Source organism: Stigmatopora nigra, chromosome 15 (genome assembly GCF_051989575.1).
Source record: "Stigmatopora nigra isolate UIUO_SnigA chromosome 15, RoL_Snig_1.1, whole genome shotgun sequence".
Taxonomy (NCBI): domain Eukaryota; kingdom Metazoa; phylum Chordata; class Actinopteri; order Syngnathiformes; family Syngnathidae; genus Stigmatopora; species Stigmatopora nigra.
In genome coordinates this window covers 2,423,992-2,450,603 of record NC_135522.1, presented here as the reverse complement: position 1 = coordinate 2,450,603, position 26,612 = coordinate 2,423,992, and the positions used below count along the sequence as shown (strand labels likewise).

General features: G+C 39.8%; 2 protein-coding genes across 3 annotated transcripts in view; both read right to left on the bottom strand.

Annotated features, from left to right (window-relative positions):
* pde4a (phosphodiesterase 4A, cAMP-specific) overlaps positions 1-9,224 on the bottom strand; it is a 41,336-nt gene extending 32,112 nt beyond the window's left edge. The window contains exon 1 of the mRNA XM_077734397.1: positions 8,297-9,224. Coding sequence (XP_077590523.1) covers positions 8,297-8,607 — 311 coding nt within the window. The 5' untranslated portion in view covers positions 8,608-9,224. The remainder of the gene's footprint in view (positions 1-8,296) is intronic.
* An 8,135-nt stretch (positions 9,225-17,359) lies between these two features.
* Positions 17,360-26,571, bottom strand: raver1 (ribonucleoprotein, PTB-binding 1). Of its 2 annotated transcripts, XM_077734318.1 has the most exons (15): positions 26,163-26,571; positions 25,208-25,274; positions 24,344-24,813; positions 23,350-23,541; positions 22,880-23,000; positions 22,690-22,790; positions 22,006-22,077; positions 21,041-21,119; positions 20,784-20,962; positions 20,537-20,618; positions 19,922-20,058; positions 19,406-19,477; positions 19,173-19,295; positions 18,934-18,996; positions 17,360-17,955 (listed from the first exon to the last, which is right to left on the bottom strand). In XM_077734318.1, exons 1-15 carry the CDS (start codon positions 26,538-26,540, stop codon positions 17,809-17,811), a joined length of 2,283 nt encoding a protein of 760 aa, XP_077590444.1. In that variant the 5' UTR covers positions 26,541-26,571; the 3' UTR covers positions 17,360-17,808. The 2 variants fall into 2 exon arrangements, with proteins under 2 accessions (XP_077590444.1, XP_077590445.1); XM_077734319.1 differs by lacking the exon at positions 22,006-22,077.
* Positions 26,572-26,612: the final 41 nt, after the last annotated feature.

The window sequence follows — 26,612 nt, the reverse complement described above, 5'->3', positions numbered from 1 at the left end:
CACCTTTACGATACATCGTTAAATTACAAAAGGAAGGAGAAGCTTTTGGTCTATTTTCATGTTACTGCTAAATCCAAGTATTGGCAATTGAAGCGTAACGTACTATAATGGCCGTAAATGTTAGCGTATAAAGAGACGCTGGATTCTTCCGAGTTTTTTTTTTTTTGCTCGGCTATCAGGTGTGAAATGAAACAAGTATTTGTGAGGTGGCGAACTAGAAATGTGTCTGTGAAGCCACGCATTCTTTTTGGCTTTGTCCAAGTTGTTCTGCTTGAAAAGATCCAGAGGTGCCTTCTTCCTTCATTTACAGTCTGGGTACGTATAGCGTTTTGGAGGGAGTCTAACAAGCCGCAAGTCTGCAATATAACGCATTCATCTTTTTTTTAATAGTTGCAGTTTTTCATTGCTAGAGAGCTCGGGGAAAGAAAATATCAAAAATGAAATGATCCGTTTGCTTCGTTGCAATATAAGCAAAGTTAATATATTCAGGAAATTGTACTATGTATATGTATGTGTATATGTATATATGAGTATATATAGATGTATATATCTATGTATATATATATATGTATATATGTGTATATGTGTATATATAGATGTATATATCTTTGTATATATATATGTATATATGTGTATATGTGTATATATAGATGTATATATCTATGTATATATATGTATATATGTGTATACGTGTATATGTGTATATGTGCATATGTGTATATGTGTATATGTGTATATGTGTACGTGTGTACATGTGTGTGTGTTTGTGTGTATGTGTATGTATGTATGTGTATGTGTATGTATATTTGTATGTGTATGTGTATGTGTATATGTATATGTATGTATATGTATATGTATATGTATATGTATATGTATATGTATATGTATATGTATATGTATACGTATGTGTATATGTATACGTATATGTATATGTATATATGTCCATATGTATATGAGTAGATGTCCATATGTATACATATATATATATACATATACACATACATATATAGTTATTAGAAAAATAATCCATTGGGCTACCTAGGTTGTTATTGTCTTGGTGTTTTTGTTCATTTATTTGTTTTGTTTTTTTTTTGCTGTTGTTGGACATGTTCTCTTTTTTTTCCTGCAAAATGTTCCCCAGTAATGGAATAATTCCCTGACTTCCTGCCATTGACAGTCCTAGCAATCAAATCCATTTGGAATGGGAAGGCTGGCATTGAGTGAACACTGCTGTCTGAGCATATTTGACTGCGGCAGCCAACCGTCTCAAAAACATTCGGCAAATAAATAATAAATGAATCTGCGTAGTACTTGCCAGACAAACAAAAAATAGATATACTGGATATAATAAATAAAAAAAAACCCACAAATACAGACCCAAATCTTTGACTGTACGCCGCAAGATGAAAAATATAGAACTTGAAGAAATGTATTGGAGCGAATAAAGCTGAAAATATGCATTCTGACAGTTCCTACTGCTGGAAAGGTTTGAATTCCAAGTTTCGAGGCACAAAGTCAAAGCGGTTGCACGGCAGCTAAGAGGCCCATCACGAAAGAAGGAAGGAAGGAAGGCGGAGCTCGTGAGAACGCCATCCATCCAAGTTGAAAGCCGCTCAGCGAGAGCCGGCAGCAAACACCAAAGACGGACCTTGGACAGATCCCATGGAATCCCCGTCCCTCCGGAAGCTAATTAGCGCAGAGCGTGGCGTCAACAGATGGCTACGCGAGGTACACAAATGACTGGCATTTGTCGGGGTAGTTTTCCCAAACGCTCACTCGGAGAGAGTCGTGCTCCTCCGTGTCGATTCAAGTATAAATCAACAAGGAAATGCCGAGCTTGTGCTAATTAACTGTAACTCATTAGCAGCTAACTAATGATGGCAGCTGGCCCGGGAGGCAAGCAAAAAGAGGAGATTTGCGGTAGGGTTTGGACGTGAGAAATCGGGACCAATCACGTCGGTTTAAGAGGATTGGAATCAGGTGAAGAAAAAACAAATGTAAATACTATGACGTATTTATGTGTTGGCTGCATATAGACAAATTCAAAAAGGAAGTCATGTGAGCGGTACAACCAGGACGTGTGTGTGTGTGTGTGTAGCGGTCGGTGCTCGGACGTTTGGTCGCCGGTCTTTTGGTCCCTTTTGGTCGCCGGTTTGTAAACAGAGAGTTCAAATTATATTCATGAGAGAGTTTAATATCTAAGTACTGTTTAATATCTAAGTACTGTTGAAAACAGTAGATATTTAGATATTAAACTCTCTCTCATGAAGATAATTTTGAGAGCTGGTTTCAACAGTACTTAGATATTAAACAGTACTTAGATATTAAACAGTACTTGGATATTAAACACTACTTAGATATTAAACAGTACCAAAAGACCAGCGACCAAACGTCCAGTCACGTTAGCGGTCTTGTTTGTTTTTTAACATTTCATGCAAGATATTTTTTTCTTGAATTTTCATCATAGATGTCAAAATACTTTTTGCATATAAGCCTTGATTTTACTCTGGATTGGGTCATCATTTCTTGGGGCGACAAATACAGCCTATATGCGAGAAAATATGGTATATATGTATACATAAAAGTTTATAGGTAGACTCCTGAAATAAACATTGCAAAGCGAAGAAAAAATATCTAGAGACAGCACAAAAATCCAGCAAAAACAAACATTAAAACCAAACTACGCGCACTAAATATATTCTTTATCCTCTACAAAAATCCTCTAATACTCATATCTCAAAGCAAGCCTACCCTCTAAATCTCGATCCATGTATTTCACGTCCTACACCATTTTTTATGATTCACAAACTTGACAAATGATCCCACTGAGCTTTTTTTGGGGGGTGTGGGGGGGTACCTCAATGAGATTTTCAAGTGTGAAAAAAAATCGATGTAACCATGGCAACAGAATAGTTGGGGAGGGGGTCGTATTTTGCCATGGTACATCGACACACTCGCCTTTGAAAGTTCCTGCGGCGCGGTGGCCACGGGACGCTGTGACTGATGCGCTGGTATTTGCATATTCCGCCAAGTGGCGAACAAAAGAGGGGGGGGGGGGGGATCGCGGCGGAAGATGGGATGGGGGGGGGCGCCATTTTGTCAAAGATGATTAGTCCCCTTCCCACCCAAAAACAAATCTCGCAAATCCAACGTTTAGTGGATTTTTTGGCCTCGGCGTGGTTCCCGGTTTGATGCCGGTGAGCTTTAGATGAGGTCTGGACCGAAAGTGGGCGGAGCCAATGATGGAACGGACTTCCATAGTGGCCGGAGTGAGGTTATACGGGGAGGTCGATCGGCAGTGGAGCGATTCAAGAGCAATTACTTTCCTCTCGGCAAGTGCTCACTCCATCTTGCGCACTCTTGAGTTAATACGAGAACAATGCGTCTACGCACGCGTTGCACTGGGAGTCTTTGGAAGTGGCAAAGAGAAAAGATGTTCATCCTCTGAAATGAGTCGCAATACAGAGTTGAAATGCAATAACAGACATTCCAGGTTCATTTTTGTCATTTTTAAGGACCAAAATATCCCAATACAACAAAAGTTTGAAGCCCAAATGCTAACATATGTTCAGCGTTAGCATGTTGATTCACCTGATTGGATTAAAAACCTAAATCTATTTTTTTTAACTAGCATTTAGTTGTACATTAAGCGTACTATTACGGCCACACAACTCGATTCTCCATTCTTGTTATAATGTTGACCTTTGTTACCATGGTAATTACTATTTTTTGGGGGGTAGGGACTAAAGCTTTTGTTTTTGGGGGCCGTAATGTATAAGAAGAAAGGCAAAATAGTTGAAATACAATACTTCCCTCGTAAGAACTAGCGAGGATATAACAATTGAGGCGATTTACGGGCGGAGGAAGCGCCGTAAAGGGGAAAACAACGTAGGTCGCACCCCGGAGACTCACACTAATCTTTACAGGCCAGACGCTTGTGAAATAGACAATAAGAGTAGCCACGTGCGTCCGACAAGCATCCACACAATATGGGGGAATACATCATTTCATCTCACAGATCTTATTTTCTATATATCGCTTATCATCACATTTGTCCCGGGGGGTGCCGGGCCAGACACCCTGGGTGCTCGCCGGTCAAATGTATTTAGATATTAAACAGGACTTAGATATTAAACAGTATTTAGATATTAAACAGTACTTAGATATCAAACAGTACTTAGATACTGAACAGTATTTAGATATTAAACATTACTTAGATATTAAACAGTACTTGGATATTAAACAGTAATCGGATATTAAACAGTACTTAGATATTAAACAGTACTTAGATATTAAACAGTACTTAGATATTAAACTCTCATGAATATAATTTTGAGAGCTGGTTTCAATAGTAAAATCTCTGTCTCCGGCGACCAAAAGACTGGCGACCAATCGTCCAGTCACTGACACCCTGAATTGGTAGCCAGCCAATCGCAAGAAGACAGACAACTAACCATACCTAGAGTCAATTTAGAGTGTCCAATCAGCCTACCATGCATCTCTTTGGAATGTAGGAGGAAACTGAAGTACCCAGAAAAAAACTCCAACCCGGAATTGAACCCAAGTCCCCCACTGTGCTGCCGACTCGCTAACCACTAAACCACTGTGCCGCCCTCAGACAAAATAAATGCATTTTGTCCATTTCCTTGCTCTACAATGTCATCTAAGTGATTTTTTTTCACATCAAAACGCCTCTTCACGGACACATTGTCGCCCAATGAACCTTGTCACTAAGGCACAACAGTCCATCGCCCCCCCCCCCCCTTCCGCCGCCTTGCCTCCATCACGACCCCCCTAACCCTCCCCCAACGCCCCCCACGGGCCGACGACCATCGAAGCGTAAGTGCCAGCAGATTCTCACGAATCCGCCTCGCCCGGAGCCACGCTCCCCGAGCCATCAACCCGGCGACCGCTCCCCGATAAAAGAGTCGAGAAGATGAAGCGTCCGGCTGGCGGCGTTCTTCCGAATGTGAACGAGGAGGAGGCGGCGGCGTAGACGCTTATTGTAAAAAATGCGGGAGACGAATGAATGGCGCGTAAAACACGAGGCAAAAAAAAAAAATCCCCCACGGCCTTCCAGAGAGAGATAAGACAAACAACACCAGGCGTTTGGCGGTCGGTCGGTCCAGGCGGTCCGAGGGTCAGACGCCGGCCCACCCACTCGTCAACAAATCCACACACCCTAGCTCTTAGCGTTGCAACATTCAAGCGCCGTCCTCCATTCCAACACCCACAAACTCAGTTCGGTACGCTTGTAGGAATCAAATGATCACCACCCACACGAGGAGAGAGGCGGGCTCCGACACCCCCCACGGCGTGTCCCTAAGATCGTAATGCAAAAAAAGGGGCCTCTTGCTTTCGACCCAGCCGTCGGAGAAACCCTCCCGCAGCTCTGTGGGATTTGTTATCGGGTTAATAATCACCCTGATTTGGAGGCGGGAGGGATGTTAACCAAGGCCGAGGCTATTTTTACAGCTAGTATCTACTTTTCTGGAGGCTATCTTTTACAGCTGTTTTCCAGGAAAATGTGCCTTATTGGGTTTAGTACAGACGTGGGCAAACTACGGTCCGTGGGCCACATATGGGCCCGTTAGGCTTTTTAATCCGGTCCGCCAACATTGTCCAAATATTTATTTTTTTACCCCAAGATGGCGCTGTCACGCGGAAGCCAGTGGCAGTTGCTCTGTCCACTTTTATTTGTTTTTCGTGTTTTACAGCCCTTCTATCTTTTTTTATTTACATTTTAATATTTTTTAATACATTCCTTTGTACTTTACTTTGCACTTTATACTTTTGACTTTACGTTGTACTTTATACTTTTTACTTTAATGATAAGTGATGAGTATATTAATACTTTAATCCTTTTTTTCTGTTTATGTTTCATATGTACTGTTAACGGATGCACTTTTTTATTTGTATCATATCTTATGCTGACCCGGCCCATCTGTCAAATTTTTAAAGTCAATATGGCCCAAAAGTTTGCCCAACCCTGGTTTAATATCTCCATTTTACATGCTTAAATCTAAGTAAAAAATAATTTAGTCAGACGGCATATAAAAATACTCCAAAATGTTTGTTTGAGGCATTTCAAACTCAATTATTGAGAACATTTGCTGTTGCCTATGGCGATGATATTGCTCGAGTCGCACATGGATTTCCGCAAATGTGTCGATTTAAAGGGGGCGAGAGGGTCGGCTGTGATAGGCAGCGAATGGAATTGGTTGTTGGAGTGGGGCAAAGCATTCATGTGAGCAAAATTGCTAACACACGATCCAAAATGTTTCCTCACTTGGTCCAGATTTGCACACCACTGCAGATAATACTATAAGTCACACTCCTTTAAATGTTGCCAGTAGGCTTAAGTCCAGTAAAAGTGACAAACACTATCTGTGGACTACTCAATACACACTGAACAGACTACAAGGGTAATAAGATTATATTTTGCCTGTAAACCAGTAATTATTGGACTTAAATGTGACGGTCCAAAAAGCAACAAAAAAAGATAAAGTTTCCAAACATTTTTCCTCTGAGCGTCTCTTTGACAAATATCAAATTATGCAAGGGCCAACTTAAAATATTACTACTTTCAGTCGTCCATTTTAGATATAATATTTAGATTTTTTTTTTCATAAATGGATTAAAAGAACTGGATTAAAATCCCTGAATATTCAGTTTTTTTATAGATCTGAAACAAAGTTTATTTTAGCTTTTTGTATATATATTTTTAGATTTTACAAAATGATTTTTGAACTAAAAACACAGAAAAAAAATATTAAAAAATGACAATTATTGTTTTAAAAGGGGGGAAAAAAATCAGGAAATTTAATATACATCTAAACTCTTCATTTGAATTTGATCCTAAAACAGAAAATCGGCATTCATGATTTACTTTCCCGGGCCACACAAAATAATGCGGTGGGCCAGATTTGGCCCCCGGGCCGCCACTTTGACACAGGTTTTATATAAAATAAAGCACTGAAAATTGATTTCAACTTGTTGCCTGGTTTTGAGCCCTAAGCCAACCTCACAAGTACTGTTTACATGATTAGCTCCCTCTAGTGCTAAATATGGCAAGTACAAGACAATGTAGGCTCAATTGAAGCTTCTTGTGCGGGCCATAATCAATTTATATTTGCTATGGGAAAAAATAACTGGGCAGCGAGCCAAGTACCATTCCATAGTTGGGAACACCCCTGCCCCAATAATATCCAGGCCTTTATGTACTATATAAAGTATACTTTACACAAGTTGAGAACATGTCCAACTAAAAAAGCAGTTCTTATTTGAAATAGAATCAATGGAGATCCGGTCACATATTTGTACCAAAAAAGTGCATCATTTTCTGACTCCCACTTAAGGAAAATCCCGATCTCACGATTAACACGAACCCCAATTCCATTCCAACATGTATCTCTAATGACTTTTCTCCACAAAAACCCCTCCTCACTTTACTAAACTCCAATTTTTCTTCCGAATCCAATTCCTCCGCATAGTCCGAAAAAAAGCAACAACAAAAAAAAATCAAGGTGAAAAGCTTAGAACAGAAAAAGATATGAGTTGGCGGATTTCACCTGCCAGCCAAACACAAAAAACACACTCACTCACACACACACTATTACGCATAACATAAAAAAAAAAATGGACTAAACCCACGCGCCCCCTCTTCCTTGGGGGACAAAAAAAATCCCTCACGTCTACTAAATAAACCCTTTAGGCTCACACTGCGTTATTTACCTTATTTTCACGACTATAAGGCGCACCACATTATAAGGCGCACCCTCAATGAATGCCTTTTTTTTCCATATATAAGGCGCACTGTATTATAAGGCGCACTGTCTATTTTGGAGAAAATTTAAGACTTTTAAGTGAGCCTTATAGTGGTGAAAATACTGTAATTGCTATTGACTTCCAGGTATGAAGCACTCACTACTTTACAGTCACCTCTAGAGCCAGCCATTGTTGATGTTTTGGATTTTTATGGTCTAAAATCTTGCAGTGGGGGAGGAGCTATATGATGGAAGATGTTGTAAACTAAGATGGCATCTGCATATTTAACAGTATTGTTTCAGTTCAGGCGTTTGTGTTTTTTTTAATATCCGACAGTGGTGGTTTTTCGTTTTTGGTTTTCAGTTTTTTCCATATATAAGGCGCACTGTATTATAAGGCGCACTGTCTATTTTGGAGACAATTGAAGACTTTTAAGTGCGCCTTATAGTCATGAAAATACGGTACATAGAAAATTAAACCAATTTTAGGACCCCCATTTTACGCATTGGAACTCTAACCCAAATCTCACCGTCTATTTCCACCACAATTCCCAATGGACGTATGTGTGGTGGTGGTGGTTCCATGGAAAGAAGACGGCCAGGACATGCGTGTCTTCTTCAACCCGGGACGATCTCCAGTGTCCACAGCGTCCGATCGTTCCATATGTCGTTGATGGTGATGCCGATCCGTGTCCGAGTAACCACGATGTTTAATCTTAATGGGGGTCCTTGGTTGCCTCCATAGATGCTGCGGGGGCTTCAGGGTAGCCTGGCCCTCACGGGGTACCGGCAATGAGAGGGACAAGCTCTTCTTGGAGCACGGCGTGGGCGCTTCCATCATCGTGGCCGGCGGAAAAGGCAGCCAAGATGATTCAATAGAGGAAGGTTTAAGTTCAAGCGCTATGCGACGACTGCTTCTTTCCGATGCCTCATGTCGCCACACCGGAGCTCAAAGTCCGTTAAATCGTAAATGGGAATACTGGAGTAGCGCTTTTGGCGTTTGGAAAATCATCCCAAGTCGTTTTATGTGTCTTTTTCTCTCATTGGGCTGAGGGGGGAGCCGCTTCTTCTCAACTTTAACGCCTCCGCTTGTTTCATAGCGCACCGGCGGATGGAAAAAGGCTTGTAAAAAAAAAACAGGAGACACTTTAGTAGTTCTCAATGAGGAAAAGAAGAGAGCAGAATCCGACAAATTCCCACTTGAGGAGGCGCAATTGAAGCTCCTGATATTCCTATTTGGACGAAAGGTGGAATTAAACGTACTTCCATCCCACCCGCTAGCGCCACCTTCCTCTTATTCCACACCATGCGGCTCCCCTTTTCTTCACATCCAACCCCCTCTGAGAAGAAAACAAAAAAAAAAAGGAGGTTCTTTTTCAGTGTGGTCTCATCACTTGGTCGTCCTCATCCTCACTGCTGGAGTTCTCCTGGAGGATCGCCTTTCCCTCTTCCACTCTCTCTCTTTTTCTGACTCCCCCCTTTTTCTCTCTCTCTCTTTTTCCCTCCCCCGTCTGTCTGTTGGCCTTGGTGGTGGTTGGTTGCCTGCTTGTTCTCGTCCATGATTTGTCAGCTCGAGCTTTTGTGTGCTTATCCATTCGGGTTGTATTTTTTTTTCTTTTCTTTTTTTTTTCGTTCCTCCTCCTCCTCTTCCTCGCACTGCAAAATTTTGCTGAAATGACGTCGACGGCGAGCGGCTGCAGGCGCGCTTCCGTGACATCTAAAGCACATGGCAGGAAATCACTTCTGGCAGTGATTTTCCTTCACCATGATGTTTTTTTTTTGTCCAATCCATTTCGAAATGGGAGGTTCAAATGGACTATAAATGGTCACAAATGGACATTTGAGAAATTCTTTGTCCCTCCAAATAGCGCAAAAAAATGTCCGTAACGTTAATTTCTAAGTCACATGGCGGACGACAATAAAAAAACGAGCATTTACTGGAGAAATAAACGCAAAAAAATGTATTCCTCATCCCAAAATGCAACTATTTCCAAAACTTTGCCTAAAAACTCAACACATACATTCACTGAACCATAAAAGTTGATCATTCTCTTTCGTGAAAGTCGCATAAATCCAAAATTTCAGTGAAATATATCATAAAACATAAAAGCAGTACTATTTGAGACGTGAAAAATATGTTTTTCAAGCATATTTCCCATTAAAAAAACACTAAAAAAATGGCAAAACTCATTCAGGGTCACTGACAGCAATAGACAAAGTCCCGCCCACTTTTTAGGTTTTTACGCCTAATTAAATTGTATTAATGTTGTTATAGAGTATTAAAATTCTATTGTCAAGACTCACACAGAGTCATGGCTATTGAAATTGTGCAATAAATACTACTATATTTGTATTATAAGGATGTTTGACTCAATGGGAAAGTGTAGTTGAGACTGGTGGTTTTTAAAGGGTGATAAATTGAAATAAAAAAGTGGACTTACCGGCTGCCCCGCGTCATTTTATGCACAAAATCCACTCAGTTTGGGTAGAAAAAGGAGGCTTATTATGTCAGCAGTGTTTTTGTAGAAGCATTTTCACGTTTGAACCAAATTTCTGGTAATATAGTTGAATTTTTCTGAAAAAACAACAACAACAACAATAAAAAACAATGAAACTAAATGGATAAAAAAAGCCTATATACATGACTTGCAGTAATTAACTTCATAGCCAACATAAAAATGAGATTTAAACCATTTTTTAAAACTTTTTTGGTCCATTTTACAACAAAAAACTACAAAAAAAACATTAAATAGATTGCAAAACATTTATACACAATATAAACAGATTCTGCTTCCACCAATAAAAATAATACAGTATTTCACCACTAAAACTAACACTAAGTCATAGTAGACAAAAATAAATAGCTAAAAAATAATAATTAACCTATGCCATATCTTGTGTTTAATCTTTAACCCTGAGAAAACATCAACATTTAAAAAACTCCACTAAAAAAAACCCAATAAGAACCTAAGTAGTACTTAAAAGATGGTTTTATCAAGTTTTAAAGGTAAAAACTCCCTTTTTCTACACGATATAGTAGTACTAATATGTTTTTTTGGAATACACAAAGCATTTATTGCAGATTTTTGTGTGCAACGAGCATTAAATCCCAAATTTCCCCCACACTGTAATTAATGTCCTTAGCTAACAAATGACACTCGGAGGGATTGTTCCCCTTCCATTCTTGTCATTTGCCACCTCCACTCTACAAATTAAATCATTATTTCTATTTCTATTTTCCTCATGCCAGGCAAAAGCATCGATTCTACACCACAAAGTCATTTTGTTCTCTACTTTGGGGAAGAAAAAAAATAACGTCATTATTTGGGTAGGGAAGGAAAAATCTTTGTGTAATATACAGAATACAAACAGTCATAAAAAACTATAATTAAATGAATTAAACAGTGTAATTCATTGGATAATACATTGGGGTATTTAAATAAAATTATTAACTGGCCTTTATACATTTATTCATCCCACATATAGTGTTAATTTTTTTATCAACTATGTGTATGGATAGAAAAAAATGTTTATATAACGGCATTATTAATATAGCTTTAATTTATTGAAGCCTTGCAATGGAATTCTGTTTATTTTCTACATGTAATAACATTTTTTGCTCCATAAAGTAACATTTTTTTGAAACATTTATAACTGATTATACTTATTTATATCATCAAAAATATTTTTTTAATTTTTTAGTCAATTATTCATATTTTTTGAACTTTTTATCATTAAAAATATCACTGTTTTATGTATTTAGGTCTTTTTAAATTCATTTTATGGGTGATTCCCAAAAAAAAAAAACATATTTTCCATTTTTTATCAAAATTACTCAACTAGAAGTAAGTTAGAAAATTTGGAGGGTCGATGGGAAAATTCCCCAGAGTTGATTTTTGGGCTCATTGGAACTTTTCCCCAGTCAAAGTGAAAAATGACACTCACTGAAGTCACTTCTTAAGCACCCCCCTATTCTTTACAACCATCCCAAAATGTCTCCTGCTGGTGTGGTCCAGCAATAATTGAAATGTCAAGCGGCCTTCGTATTTGTGAAGTGGCCCCGTCTACTCCGTTATGAGTAATATCTTCGCCGATTCAACTCAATCAAGTGAGTCACGACGTAGCCGGGGGGACGCCAAGAGGACAGAGGGGTCTTGACGGAGGTTTTAAGTGGACCTGCAAGTTCAGCTGCCCTCTAGTCAACCTTCCTCCTTCTAAGCCTATGAATAATACATTCACATGTCAGATTTATTTTTATTTTTTTATTTTTTTTTGGGTGCTTCCGCTAAGAAAATATAGTCCCTCTTCATTCAAAACCGGTCAATTCCAGTTTGTACGTTTTACCGTCAAATGCTAAGAATTCCAGGAATGGATCTGAACTCATTAAAAATTCATGCTACCCCACATATGTCGTCGACCTTCGGCTTGTTACATAAATTATTTCCCTTATTTAACTCACTGACGGCATTTAAAATTTCACTCCATTTTGACAACAAATGTCTTGCCAAAAATGATTTTTTCTCCAGTTGTGATACCAAACTCCCATATGGCACATTTTTAAAAAAAAAAGTGTATTCATGCAAGGTGGCCTCAGTGTGAACATCATCTCCCACAATGCCTCTGGCTTTAGGCCAAAAAGTGTGTTATTTCACCACACTTTTTGGCCCATAACCAGAGGCATTATGGGAAATGATGCATGGTTGGCATCACTATGTTAAGCAGCATTGCGCTTAACATACATCAGTATAAAGTAACGAAGAAACATAATGTGTATTTGAGATTGTAGCAGGCGGTAACATGAAAAGTTAGCTGGAAAATATTAAAAATGATGTTTTTTTTACGTCTCTATCTTACCATTTCTAATTTGACAATGTTTGAACATTACAATGTGAAAAGAAAGCAAACTGTGGACTATCTTGTTGTGAACATGTCTTAAAAACTGTTATTTTACTAAAAAAACTGGCATTTGGTGTCCGTGAATTGACTCCATGCATGCAAGGTTTTATTATATAACGTAATTCCCTTGAAGGTTGTGACAGAAATTTCCATTTCCTAAAACCCGTTGGGCTGGAGAGGTTCCACTATTCCCCCTGGAGGCCTAAAAGAACATCGAACCCCGACTGGTTTCCAGAGTTTCCCCTAGAAAGTCGCCGATAATGGCATCAGCCAACTAAAAGTGCGGTAACCCGAGAAGAGGGAGGCCAAATGTCTGAGTGACCACATGGTCGTTTCCCCCTGCAGGCTCTGCAAACGATTAACGGTCACAGGACACCAGGAAACTCAATTCCACAAGAGCAGATTGAGGGGAAAAAAAATCTATGACAGCTGATAGAGTTGAAAGAAAACAGTAGGATTCCCGCAAAAAAAAAAAAATGCCACAGGACGTCTTGTATTTTCCAGGCACTTTAAAAGTATTTGGACAAAGTGACGTGCCTCGGTTTTTCATAGCCGAGTTCTTACGTATGTAGAATGAAAACAAGGCTGTCTACCAAAAATAGCAAGTACGCCCAGTGCTTTGACAATATCGGGTAATTGGATGCTGATCAGGTGCCAGACGAGTGGAGGAAATGAAAAAAAATAAGGAAAGTGGAGACTGTTATCGAGCAGGCTGAGAAATGACAATGAGAGGTACTTTAAGGAGAATCTTTGGGTGTCTACACTTGAGCTTCAAGTGCTTGGAAAAGATAACAAAAATGGGTCGGGAAATACATTTAGATTCAAGAAGCGTTTGCGTCGGTGTGTTTTGCGGCATTTGACTGTATTGCATTAATGTTTTTTTTCTCTAGAAAGCAAGACAGCTTCGTATGGAAATGTAAGACTGTAACATACAGTGTTTATATCATATATTTTGTATTGAAAATACAGAATGGGGTATAAAATGTCTGCCATGAAGTATTCATATTTGATAGAGAGCAAATTCAATAGCTCAGAAATGGATAGCATTGTAGGATAAGTTACTGTATAAGGGATGTTGTTGACATGTTTCTTTGGTTTGACTGTTGGTGAGTGTGTGTTAACATACTAACGTGAGTGTCTGGTCAATGTAAAAACAGTGTGTTTTTAGCAGCTACTGCATGAGGGTTGTTGTTGACATGTTTCTTGGGTTTGACTGTTGGTGTGTGTTAACATACTAACGTCAGTGTGTTGGTGGGTGTGTGTTAACATTCTAACGTGAGTGTGTGGTCAATGTAAAACTGTTTTTTAGCAGCTAGTGCATGAGGGATGTTGTTGACATGTTTCTTGGGTTTGACTGTTGGTGTGTGTTAACATTCTAACGTCAGCGTGTTGGTGAGTGTGTGTTAACATTCTAACGTGAGCGTGTGGTTAATGTAATAACAGTGTGGTTTTGTTTTTACAGCAAGCTCTGGTTCATCGATCACCATTAACGGTGCTGTCAATGACTTAATGGGACCCTAGATGTTCAAAGCATGTGTGTAATAAATTATGTCAGTCTTTAAAAGGTAAGGCGCTTGAGTTGCCTTTTAATGCTGATGGTTCAATCCTATACGTTGTCAGCCCAAGAATGCAAATGAAACGTTTGCAGTTCAATCTTGTCACGTGCGGTTCACATCGAGTTCAGTGTCGTATTAACGTCAAACGTAGTCCAAAAAAAACCCCAAAAGTCACCAAAAAATTAATATGCACATCTCTACGCATTCCCACTTCAATCTCTGACAACATCCAGACTGCCACTTTACATGAGCTAAAAATGCTGCTTGGGGCACGTATTTTCACATCCATTAATTCTCCCACAGTGACGTCACGCCACTGGATCGAAAGCCAAGTGGACGGCGGGTGTCAATTATATCAAAAAATAGACTATCCCCTTTTAAGTAGTCTTTCTTGAAAACAATCCCAATGGATGCTTTTCCACCCCTTAATTTCTATCGCTTTGCTGCATTGTCATCCGAGCAGAATGCTATGAGCCCTCTGGCATACAATTAAATGTAACATCATTAAAAGTAGTCCAAATGGAGTCCGACGATGCGAAAGAGCGTACGGTAGCTACCTTCCACGCTGTGCTGCTTAATGGAGTGTTTGTCACTGAGGGCAAGTGGGCTGCTTCCCTCTGACTAATGCTGCTATAAACAGCCACCCCGCGCTCCACATACGCCGCTTTGTTTCCATTTCCAGCATTTTTTTGAGGTTTTCATCGTCATCTATCCCTGTGAAAAATAAGGCCTGGCGTGAATAACTCACTTTTGCTACCTTCTCAACAAAAAAAAAAAGCCAAGCATTGGGACAACCCTGACCTTGAGTAGCATTCAGCGTGGGCGCCACTATGTAAGAAATTTCAATGCGTCTGACTTGCGTCTTTCCGAGCTACCGCGGCAGGTATGAAAGCGCGCCAGCTGACAAATACTACAGATATAAAGCTCAAGAGGGGTGTGTGTGGGGGGTGGGTAACGCCGAGAAGCTAATGACAGCCGGTCTGGAAATAAACCAACCTGTCTCATTTTTCCACGTTATTTGCCAAAAAAGAAAATGACGAGTGTGAGCGAGTTTGGCCTGCAGAAGAACTTAATCAAAATCGTTCATCCGCCGGGAAGAACAACTCGCTTTCCCATCAACACCTCCTTGAAAGAGGGGGGGCAACGGGCCATGGCGCTCTTGGGGCTTCTTCCTCATGTCACACATGTCAACACACAGCTCATGTCGAGCTAAAATCTTGGTTTTAGACATCCAATCCAGGCTAAAATTAATAAAAAAATATTGACAAAAACCTTAATTCAACCCGACTTTCCCATTTTAAAGGCTCACGCTGCTTGTTATCGTCATTGTAGGCAATTTTCTATCCTTGCAACAAGCTGCTAAATGTTCATATCAGCCCCCCCCCTGAACGCACACGGCTAATGGCCCCATTAAAGGTGGCCCCGGGCCCCCCGCCTGATAACAGGGTGGTAAGCCTGGCGCGCAAACGAGGGCAAGGGCACCTTAAACAGATGTTCGACTTAAACGGGAGCAGCAGTTGTTTACTGTTCAGATGTTTTTCTAGGACTCTATGACAATTTAAATCTTTAAAAAGGCCCTGACTGATTTTCCTCGATGGCACTGAAAAAAATGAGCATTAAATGCCAGTTCTTCCAGTTTAAATGAGATGAAAACCTGTAAATTTGGTTTTAAGTCCTCTTCCACTAATAAAGATAAACACCCAATTCATTTTGACTGGTTTAGGTTTTTTTTAAGGCAGTTTGAAAGGGTTAATGTGATCCATCAAATCCCTTTGGCACTAAAAGGGTTTGAGTGTGTGTTAACATAAAGCTAGCGCATGAGCAATGTAAAAACAATGCGTTAATGCTCCTTACTATTAATTGTTTTTTGATGAGATAATTGTTAATTAAATAGTTTGAGTGTGTGTTAACATAAAGCTAGCACCTGGTCAATGTAAAAACATGCATTACTGCTACTTGGTATTAATTGTGTTTTTGCTGAGAGACAATTAGCACTAGGAATTAATTGTGTGTGTTAACATAAAGTTAGCACATGATCAATGTAAAAACAGGCATTACTGCTCCTTACTATTAATCTTGTTTTTTGCTGAGACACAATTGTCCCTAAAATTGTTTGAGTGTGTGTTAACATAAAGCTAGCTCATAGTCAATGTAAAAACAGTGCATTCATTTCTGGTCCTTAGTATTAATCACATGTTTTTTGCTGAGAGACAATTGTGTGGGTAAAAACAAGCTTAACGCTGCTTTTAAGTGGAAAAAAAACAGAATATCTTAATTCAACACACCAGAGAACTGCGCTAACAAGCCTGCCAAATTAAAATGAAAACTATAGTACATCCCACTTACCCATCCCTTGTCAATCAAAAGCATTCCTGCCCAAATACAGGTTCAGAATTTCCCTCCATGTGAGAAACAAGCACAAAAAGAAAATGAAATGACAGCTGAATGACTTTAAATAACATTTACTTTCTCTCCATCCTTTTTCAAACAGCAGTGATCGTGGAAAAGACGATAGTTACAATCAAGTCAATGGAATTGATTGACCAAGAGCGTTTTTTTGGGGGGGTGTGGGGGCCACCATCACTCACTCTATAAAACGAGGAGCTGCAAATTCATTCATCACAAAAAAATGACCAAAGACTTTCTGGTCGAAAGACACAGACATGGTCAGGAAAAGAGAGAAAGAAAAAAAAAAACGGGTTCAAACTATTTACACGGCAAGACATAACGGGGCCAACGCTGGGCGGGAACGGCGTTAAGGCTCAGGCTAGTCAGTTATTTTCTTGCAAGGAGGTATTGGTTTCTTCATACTCAAACTTTTCACTTAAACTAAAAGAGGTGTTAAAAAAAATGACAAAAAAATAAAAAGATTGAAACACATTGCATTGTTCGGACCATCATTGGAAGCAGATTTGAACATGTAAAGACAGAAAAAGCACTAGTAGTGAGATCATTGTGCTCCAAAACAGTGGAAGCAGAAGGTAGTGTTTAGAGACTAGTCCATTGTGCGAATCAAAAGATAAGATGTGGATTTTTTGGGGGGTGTTTTTAAACATGTGATTCTTAGCTGTGGAGGGAGAGTGGAAAAAACCACAAGTAAAACAAGTGGGCGGTCTTTAAAATGACAAGACGCGAATGAAGTGGTGGATTATGACAATGAAAAAGGCATCCCTTTGTTTGAATGGTGTGAAAAGACGTCACTTCAGTGACAATATGATATACAACACTGGCCAAAGTATTTGTTTACACACCACACGGAGAAGAAGGAAAAAAATAAAATAAAAAATAAAAAAAGGGAAAAAAATTAAAAAGAAATGTGACTTGATTAAGCTTAAACTTGGTTTAAAATCCCTGCTGGTGAACATGATGAACTACATCCAACAAGAATTTCTCAAAAGAGCTATTTTAAAAAAACAAACAAAAAAAGTAAGGTATAAACACACTAAAATTATATACACTTACAGAAAAGAAAAAAAACGGAGGCAACCTTTAAGAAATCTCATAGGAGACAAAAATGGAAGGAACGCCAGTCATTCCCTGCAGGAAGAGATTCCGTTTTGTGTGCTTTTCTTTTTCCCTTTTTTTTTTTTTTAGAAGATGCGCTTGCGCTTCAGGTAGGAGTCGGCGTAATGGCCGCCCAGGCCTTGCGAGTGTTGGCCGACGTAGCCGCCCTCGGGGCTGGGTTCAGGAGACGGGATGAGGCGGGAGAAAACACGCTTGTGGCTCCCAATTGGGGTCTAAAGTGGGGTTAGGGAAGGTAGGCGTTGACACCCGGTGGAACCAAATAAGAATATAGTGGGGGGGTCCTCCTATATATATTGGCCAATTCTAATCAGTGGCAATGCTGAATGCCATGTTGGCAATCTCTTTCCATCTCCAGGTTTTGCTTAAACGGCAATAAGTGAAGATTCTTAAATGTACATTTTTGATTATAGATGTTTCAGACATCTAAAATTATGGCTGTAAAAGTACAGTTTAGAGTAGTACTTGACTTTGTCAGTACCACTTTCACTAAAAGTTTGAAAAAGTGTTGACGTAGTGTTCTTCGAAATGGGGAGAAGAAAAAAAAAAATATATATATATATATATATATATATATATATATATATATATATTTTTTAATAAGTACTTGACTTTCTCAGGGCCACTATACCTAAAAGTTTGAAATAGAGTATAACGTAGTACTTCAACATGGGGGGAAAATATATATATAAATATTTTTAATAAGTACTTGACTTTCTCAGTACCACTATCACTAAAAGTTTGAAATACAGTATCAATGTAAAGTGCTTCAACATGGGGAAATTATATATATAAAATATTTTTAATAAACGCAACTGTATTTATACACCATTGTATTGAAAGTTATGCTGTGACTTTATAATCAGTTATCTGTCATACGAGTAGCAGTAGACCAAAAGAAATGAATGGAAAAACAGCCTTAAAAACTAATTTTGTATACCTTACAATTAAAAAAAATTAATCACCTATTTCAATACATTAAATATTGAATTTTCTATCTTAGAAATGAACTCCACCTTTTCATTTAAACCTGATTTTACTTCCTAACATCGCCTTTTATTTTGCCAAAACACTTGATTGCAATCCCTAGTGACTAGGTGTTGTCATTTTCACCATCAAAAACTATTTAAGCATTTTTTTAAACCCTTAGGCCAAGGTGTTTCCTCTTGTATCATTATCCAAAAATAAGTTACCTTCATGTTGACGAGACTTGTAGGAAAGGCAGGAGTGTGACTCACTGGAGGCATCCCTACGGCCTGAGGACAAAACAGTATTCTCCTGGTAAGCACTTTAGTAGATAAACATCAGCACTAGCCATTGAACAAGGTTGCTTTTTTCCCTCCTACGCTGACAATGTATATAAAAAAAAATCAATACTACTGTGATACAAGCTTAGGGGGGAAAAAAAAAGTGACATCAGTTTTGGACTCACCCTGTTGAGCTGGCTTGGAGGCAGGCAGCCATTAGCAGAGCCGTCCAAGCTGAAATATGAGGATTCTGGTATACTAGGGGGGAAAGTGAAATGGTTTTGGCTCAAATCTGATGGACGAGCGAGCTGTGGGAACCAGAAAACAAAACAAAAATAATTAAAAACAATTGTATCACACCACCAAGGCGAGCGCCCATCCATTTCATCTCATTTGGATAATTAGAGTGCGGGAATACCTGCTGTCCGAAAGCTGTCAAGTCCCCCATGTGGTGGTTTTCTTGCTCTTCGTACATGTGCTGCATCTGATCCTGACAACAAACAAAAACATGTAGAACAGGGGGGGTTGGGAAACTATGGCTCGGGAGCCATATGTGGCTCGTTTGATGAGTAAAATATGGAAAATTTTGATGAGACGTACCAATAGGAGTGTTGACATGACATCTAATGTATTTTTAATCACATTTTTTTTTATTTGACCTTTCTACATGCATACTCTCATTGATACTCATTGATTAACAATAGCATGACAATGTTATATCCAAAGAATTTAGACTTTTGGTACTTTAAAAGAGGTGAAATGACTAAAAAATGCACACATTTCAGGTATTTTTTCTTTTAAATTCTGAGTATGGCTCTCAATGAATAACATTTGAAAATATGATTAGTTTATGACACTTGAGGTTCCAGATTACTGATTTTGAAGGACAGTAGGCAACAATGTGGATGATGTTAAAACTGAAAGTGAGTTTTACCTGCTGTAGATGAGGATAGTCGGCACTGTAGGAGTCCTGATAGCGCGGGTTGCAGCTGGGGTGCATGCTGGGATGCTGGTTGGACACATTAGTTAGCGTAGCTCTCTTCCTATACGGATGAGGTCTGCAGGTGGTTTCTGGAGGTGGTGTGGATAAAGCCAATATAACTCACTGGCAGCCATTGACAATCATAGCCATCCAATTAATTTAACTTTCTGTTTTAGGATCAAATTAAAATGAAGAGTCTAGATATATATAAATTTCCTGGATTTCCACTTTTTAAAAACAATAATTGCATTTTTTTAATCAATTTTTTACTTTCTTTTTAGTTCACAAAGCATTTGGTAAAATCTAAAAATAAATCTACAAAATATTTTCTGTTTCCCACTTTAATATTGAACAAAATCTATTTAAAAAAAACTCAAATAAACATTTAGATCTAAAAAAACCTGACTATTTATCCATTTCTACTCATTAAATAATATCTAAATATTATATCTAAAATGGTCTGACCCACATGAAATGGAATTGACATTAATACGGCCCGCAAACCAATCTTTGACACCCTAGCAATAATGGGTTAAACAACCACTGGGCCAAATTGGCAATACAAACCTGAAGGAAACCCATTGTTGACCGGGAGAAACGAACCCTGGGGAGGAGACACATCTTTGGTTGGGTCTCCTAAGAAAGACACCTGGACAAAAAGAATCCCAGTATTAGCATATAAATCCTTCAGAGTCTTCATGTTAAATTGAAGCCGCCTCGGGTAGTTGTACTCCGAAAATGAGGGAATAACGGTAGATTAAGAGCCAAATGAGTCGTGACGGCTCGTGGGGTGCGGTTACGGCGGTGTCTTTACCGCCTGTGCCGCCAAGCCGTCTGGTCCCATCATGCCACCCAGCAGGGGTCCGGATAAACCCGGTAAAGTGGGAGAGGGAGTCAGCGGGAAGCCGGGAGACTCCTGATCCCTCGTCATCGCTCGGTTCAGAGGTGCCGCTTTCAACGGGGGTAATGGGTCGAGACCCGAGACTGCGCCAGCTGTATTTAAAACACATAAAAGGCATTTTTTTAAAGGAGGAATTCAATGGAGTAGGTAAGATTCTAGACGTTGCATACTTGGGGGCAGTTCGCCGAGCATATGGATTCCCTGCTGGACGGGCAGTGGGCCCAGAGGATTTTCTGCCAAGAGTCCTGCCTGTGGGGGTAGGGGGGATATTATTATAGTTTTTGTTGTTGTTGAAAAAGCAGACGTTAAATGGAGCTGGAAGGTCACTCCAGTGGGTAAGCAGCAGTAGTAAAGCGGTCGTAAGTTATATGTCAGCAAACACGTCAAACATGCATCACTTTATAAGGTGTGTAAATATCAAGGCCAGTTTTTGAGCCCATAACATTTTGGGAAAAGTGAAATGTCTGTAGTTCTCAATGAAAAGTGTATTTTTCTTTTTTAAACATTTGTAAAAAAAATTACAAAAAAAATTACAAAATAAATACAAAGAAATTACAAAGAAATTACAAAAAAAAATACAAAAAACACAAAAAAACTACAAAAAAAACACAAAAAACTACCAAAAAACTACAAAAAATAAACTTTAAAAAGGTAGTGCTTTTTGTTCTTCTATTTGTCTTAATTTAAAGAATATATATATATATATATATATATACTTTGATATCATCTTATTGAGTGACATTGACAATAATAGATACCCAATCATCCATCTCGTTTCATCTACAAAGTTGATTTTGACACCTCTAACTAAGAGGCAATTTATATTCAAAAGCCACCATGACTCTCATGATTGAATATTATAGCTCTCTCATTATGAAACTAAATTAAGGTAAATCACCCAGCAAAAGCCATATGAAGCCCATTTCAATCTATAACTATACATACAAAACACCACCATTCTAAAAAAAAAAAGATCTATTTGTCACAGTTCACCTTTCTGATCTCATTATTTATCTTGATTGTGGTTAATGAAGCGGCAGGTTAGTACATGTTCTAGTTTCATGTGGGAAGGTGTTTTTAGGTGTGAACAGAAAGAAAACACTTCACACAGTCATAAAACACCATTAGCACTCACACAGGGCACAAGCGGGCCTTCATGAGTGTGTAGCACCTGAGCCCAAAGGAGAGGATTTCCCAGAAATACTTGCTGATGGCAAAAAATAAAAAGTGGGAATGAGAGGAAAGGATGAGTATGAACAAATTAAATCGAGAGGAAGAAAAAAAAAAAGTGGTCAGAGTACTGTATTTTCACGACTATAAGCCGCACCCTCAATGAATGGCATTTTTTCCATATATAAGGCGCACTGTATTATAAGGCGCAATGTCTATTTTGGAGAAAATGTAAGACTTTCAAGTGCGCCTTATAGTCGTGAAAATACAGTAATTGCTATTGACTTCCAGGTATGAAGCACTCACTACTTTACAGTCACCTCTAGAGCCAGCCATTGTTGATGTTTGGGATTTTTTGTATAAAATCATGCAGTGGGGGAAGAGCTATATGATGGAAGATTTTGTAAACTAAGATGGCATCTGCATATTTAACAGTATTGTTTCAGTTCAGGCGTTTGTGTTTTTTTTTTTAATATCCAACAGTGGTGGTTTTTTGTTTTTGGTTGTCAGTTTTTTCCATATATAAGGCGCACTGGATTATAAGGCGCACTGTCTATTTTGGAGAAAATGTAAGACTTTTAAGTGCGCCTTATAGTCGTGAAAATACGGTACATATAAGTGATGTTTTGATAGGAAATGAAGGTAGTACCTGCTGGGCTTTTGCCTGATTCTGAAGGAGTAACTGTAGCAGTACAGCCGGGAGGGCGGGGTTGGCGAGGAGCGGCATGGCGGGGGCTGCTCCGAGGAGACCTGTCAAGCGGGGGGGGGGGGTTAGGGTTAGGAATTTAGTTGGCCGCCGAGCAGACGGGAAAGAAAAATTGTCCAGATGCGCTGCTGACCTTGCTTGTGGCCGTGCGACAGTGGGTTGAGTAGCATCTTGAGAGCGGCCGGGTTGTTGAGGCCAGACAGGATTTGCATGGCGGTGGGGTCCGGGAGGAGACCCTTGCCCCTGTTCACAGACTGGGGAATGACGGATCATTGGTTTTATGATGGAAAGGTAAACAAGTGGGAGGTCAAGCATAATACACAAGCACTAACAGAAAGTAGTAACAACAATCGACCTCTAAGGGGATAGGTGCCAAAGTCGCGGCCCGCGGGCCAAATCTGCCCCCTTCCACAATCATTTTGTGCGGCCCGAGAAAGTACATCTTTCTGTTTTAGGATGAAATTCAAATGGCTATAGATGTACATTATATTTCCTAATTTTCCCCTTTTTAAAATGACTTAATGACCTGAATTTAACACCCCTGTTCTAAGGCATCACACCATAAAAAAAAACAATGTAAAAAAAAAAAAAATTAAAAATTACCATAGTTTGTGCTGCAATGAGAGCAGCAAGCATGCTCCGTCCAGGCGGCCCCGGCGCACAAAAGGATGCCCTGATATGCGTGCCACCCATCAAGCAACCATCCAACAATTGCTGGGCCTCTTCAGTCAACTCAGCCGTGGCAAACTCCAACACTGCAAAGCGCCGAAAACTTCCATCTTGTCCTTGAGCCAACTATAATAAATAGGGGGGTTGGAGAATATCCATTATGAAATTCCTCTTCAAAAAGGAAAAAAAATCTAAACATTAATTCCACTTTTGTCCAGCTTTCTCCATGTGGTTAAAAGAGGCACACGCTCTGTCATTCCAGAACTGTCAGCTAAGGGACACCACCTGGGTGGGTCAGGTGGTCATCACCGTGGAAACCAGCAATGACCTGGGTGGCTGGCCACATCCAAATCTGGGCTAAAGGTGAATAGCAGTGAGGGTTGACCGATGAATTGATTTTTCCCCTCCTACAACCACAATATTCTAATCTACCAAGTCAAATGTACTTAATTAAAAATGTGTGCACATAAAAATTTACTTTAGCAGTCTAATTAAATGCAGGCCAAACCAGTATGAGACACTATTACCGAAAATGGCTCCACACTGCTATGTTAATGTAAGGCATTTTTTTTAATAGTTAACTTTTAGGATAGCCTAAAAATACTGTAAGTACTATAAGAAAACATGCTGCAGTGCGTACCTTGGCCTCTTGGGGCAGTGTCACACCCATGCCCAAAAAATAAGCTTTTTAAAAATGTAGAAGTGCTAATTAAACGGTAATACAGCTATTTTGTAACACAGGCAGTTCAGAAAGTATGTGAATATTGTTAGTCTGGTTGGGTTCCTCCATTTTATGGACGATAATTGTGATTTTGTTTAACTATTTTAGTCGCCATTTTTACCAGCCTGTCATTTCAAATATTATGGCAAGTTTTTGTCACATTTAGAAATACAATGTGTTTTTTTTATACTTAAAAGAAGCTCAAACCTGACAGAAAACAGGCGGGGGGTCATCAGCCAGTGCATTGCAGAGGTCTTGGGCGGTCAATACACTTTGATGCAGGTGGTCCACACAGATACACTTTGAGTGCAGCAGGGGGTACGTGAGCGAGCCCACCTCAGTCCAGTGAACATAGAGCATGCGCGAGCCCAGCTGCTTCCCGAGCAGCTCTGACTTGGCCCTGGCCGCAGAGTCCTTCTTCATGTACTCGACAAAGCCGTAGCCCTTGGAATGACCGCTGGACGCCCGGTACACCAGGAAGCAGCGCTCCAGGTTGCCGAATGGACGCACTAGCTCCTCGAATTGCTGCTGCGTGAAGGAGCGCGGCAGGTTGGCGATGCATAGCAGTGCGTCGGTGGGCTGTAGCTGGACAGAGATGTCCCGATCGCGGAGCACGTATTGGTGGAATTCTTTGATGGCACTTTGCGCCTGCTCGCCATTGAGCAATGTTACAAAAGCTGTGAGACAAGATGACAAATTGTTATTGGTCAACAGTGCCAACATTGAACTAACTGACATTGTTTTATTTTAATTACTTTTTAAAACCTATTCGCCTGATCATGTTATGGGCTTATTGTCCAATATACTACATTTCTTAAGTTGATTCAGGGTGTTTATTCATGTGATAACCCATGTGATGAATGAAGCAAATCTTAAAAACTAAGCTTTTTGAAAAGTACTTTTTGGAAAGGAAATATTTGTCTAAAATGTGAAAAAAAAAAAAAACAGTTTTGTCCAGAAGACTAAAACTAATAGATGCCAAAAAACACTCCACCCCACCTTGCTTTGTAAAATTCCACTTGTATAAACAATCTTACATTAACCTTTGACCTTATACACTACATAACCAACCTGTTCCCTTGTATTTGTCGACAAAGCAGTATTTCAGATCATAGTTTCCCAGCATCTCATGCACCTCCTAGAAAAGAAAAATTGTACAATCAAGTATAAAAATAACAAAAATCCAATATGACATTTCAACAACAAACACAGATAATCATGACTATATAAATCAAATGTGCCTTTGAGTCCTTAGTACAAATGTCACCGATTGGTTCATGATCAGTGTACAACAAACTGGAAAAGTGCACCTGTGGGAGTTTTGGCATGGGGGGTGTACCCAGGCCAATGACTGGCTCTTTGTTGTGAGGGGGGGTTGTTCTACGCTGCGTTTGTCCATTCACATACGAACTGCGATGCTGTCGAGCACTTTCTGAAGCGTTTTGTCCACGCACCTTCCACCTTTTGTTAGAATGAAACTCGCATCTCGAAACCCTACCAACTACTACCACCCCTGTTTCTGAACAATGGTCTCGCCCTAAGGCCCCACCGCTCCCAATGGGTCAGTCACGTTCCAAAGTAAGGGGGAGATGGAAAGGGCAGGCATTATGGAATTAAGGGTATAATTTAGACGACATTATATGGTCAAAGATCACTCCAATTCATCATAAAAGCCATTAAAATGTCAAGTGTGACTGACAGTTGTTCAATGTATTTAAAGCTGGGATTGATTTTGGTGAGGCCTGACTGACGGCTGAGGCCACATTTGACAGTTAACACTTGCCGGCTAGAGTTTAGTAAAAGTCACCCATAAGCACACACTAAACTACTTACTTTACACTTTGTAAAACTAAGTAAGCCTGTGTAACGGGTAGTTATGGTTAAATAAGGAACTAATTAACATGACTCAATTATTGCGTTAGATGGGCAAAATGCTAATTAGACTAGCGTGGCACAGCACTGGCTGCTAAGCTAACATGAGCCAATGACGCCAGTCAATCAATCACCCAAATGTTTTTCTGCTTACCTGATTGCTGACGTCAGGTGGAAGATTTTTAATGATAATCTTCCTACGGTTGTAGAACTCTCGCCGAGTTCTTTCCAAGCGAGTCCGGATCTCTTGTGGGCTCAGTGGCGTTAAGTCTTCGCCGGCCCTCCGCTGACCCTCGCGTCCCCCTGTCGCGACCCCCTCACCGGCATCGAGCTCCGACTGCCAGCGGTCTCCGGGCCTCCACTTTTCATGATCAGCGGGTGTAGCGAGGTCGTAATTATCATGAAGCGGACGAGAGACGAATCCGATCGCTGTGTCTGTGCTTTTTTCTTTGGCGTTAGCGCTCACAGACACGGCGGACGCCATCAGTCGACTTGGTGGAAGTTTTGTTTGCTCCGGAAAAGCCAGCCGCATTTGAGCAGTTTAAACAATACACACATGGACCAAACGGTGTCTCTGATTGGAGGAAAGATGCATTGCGTCAGT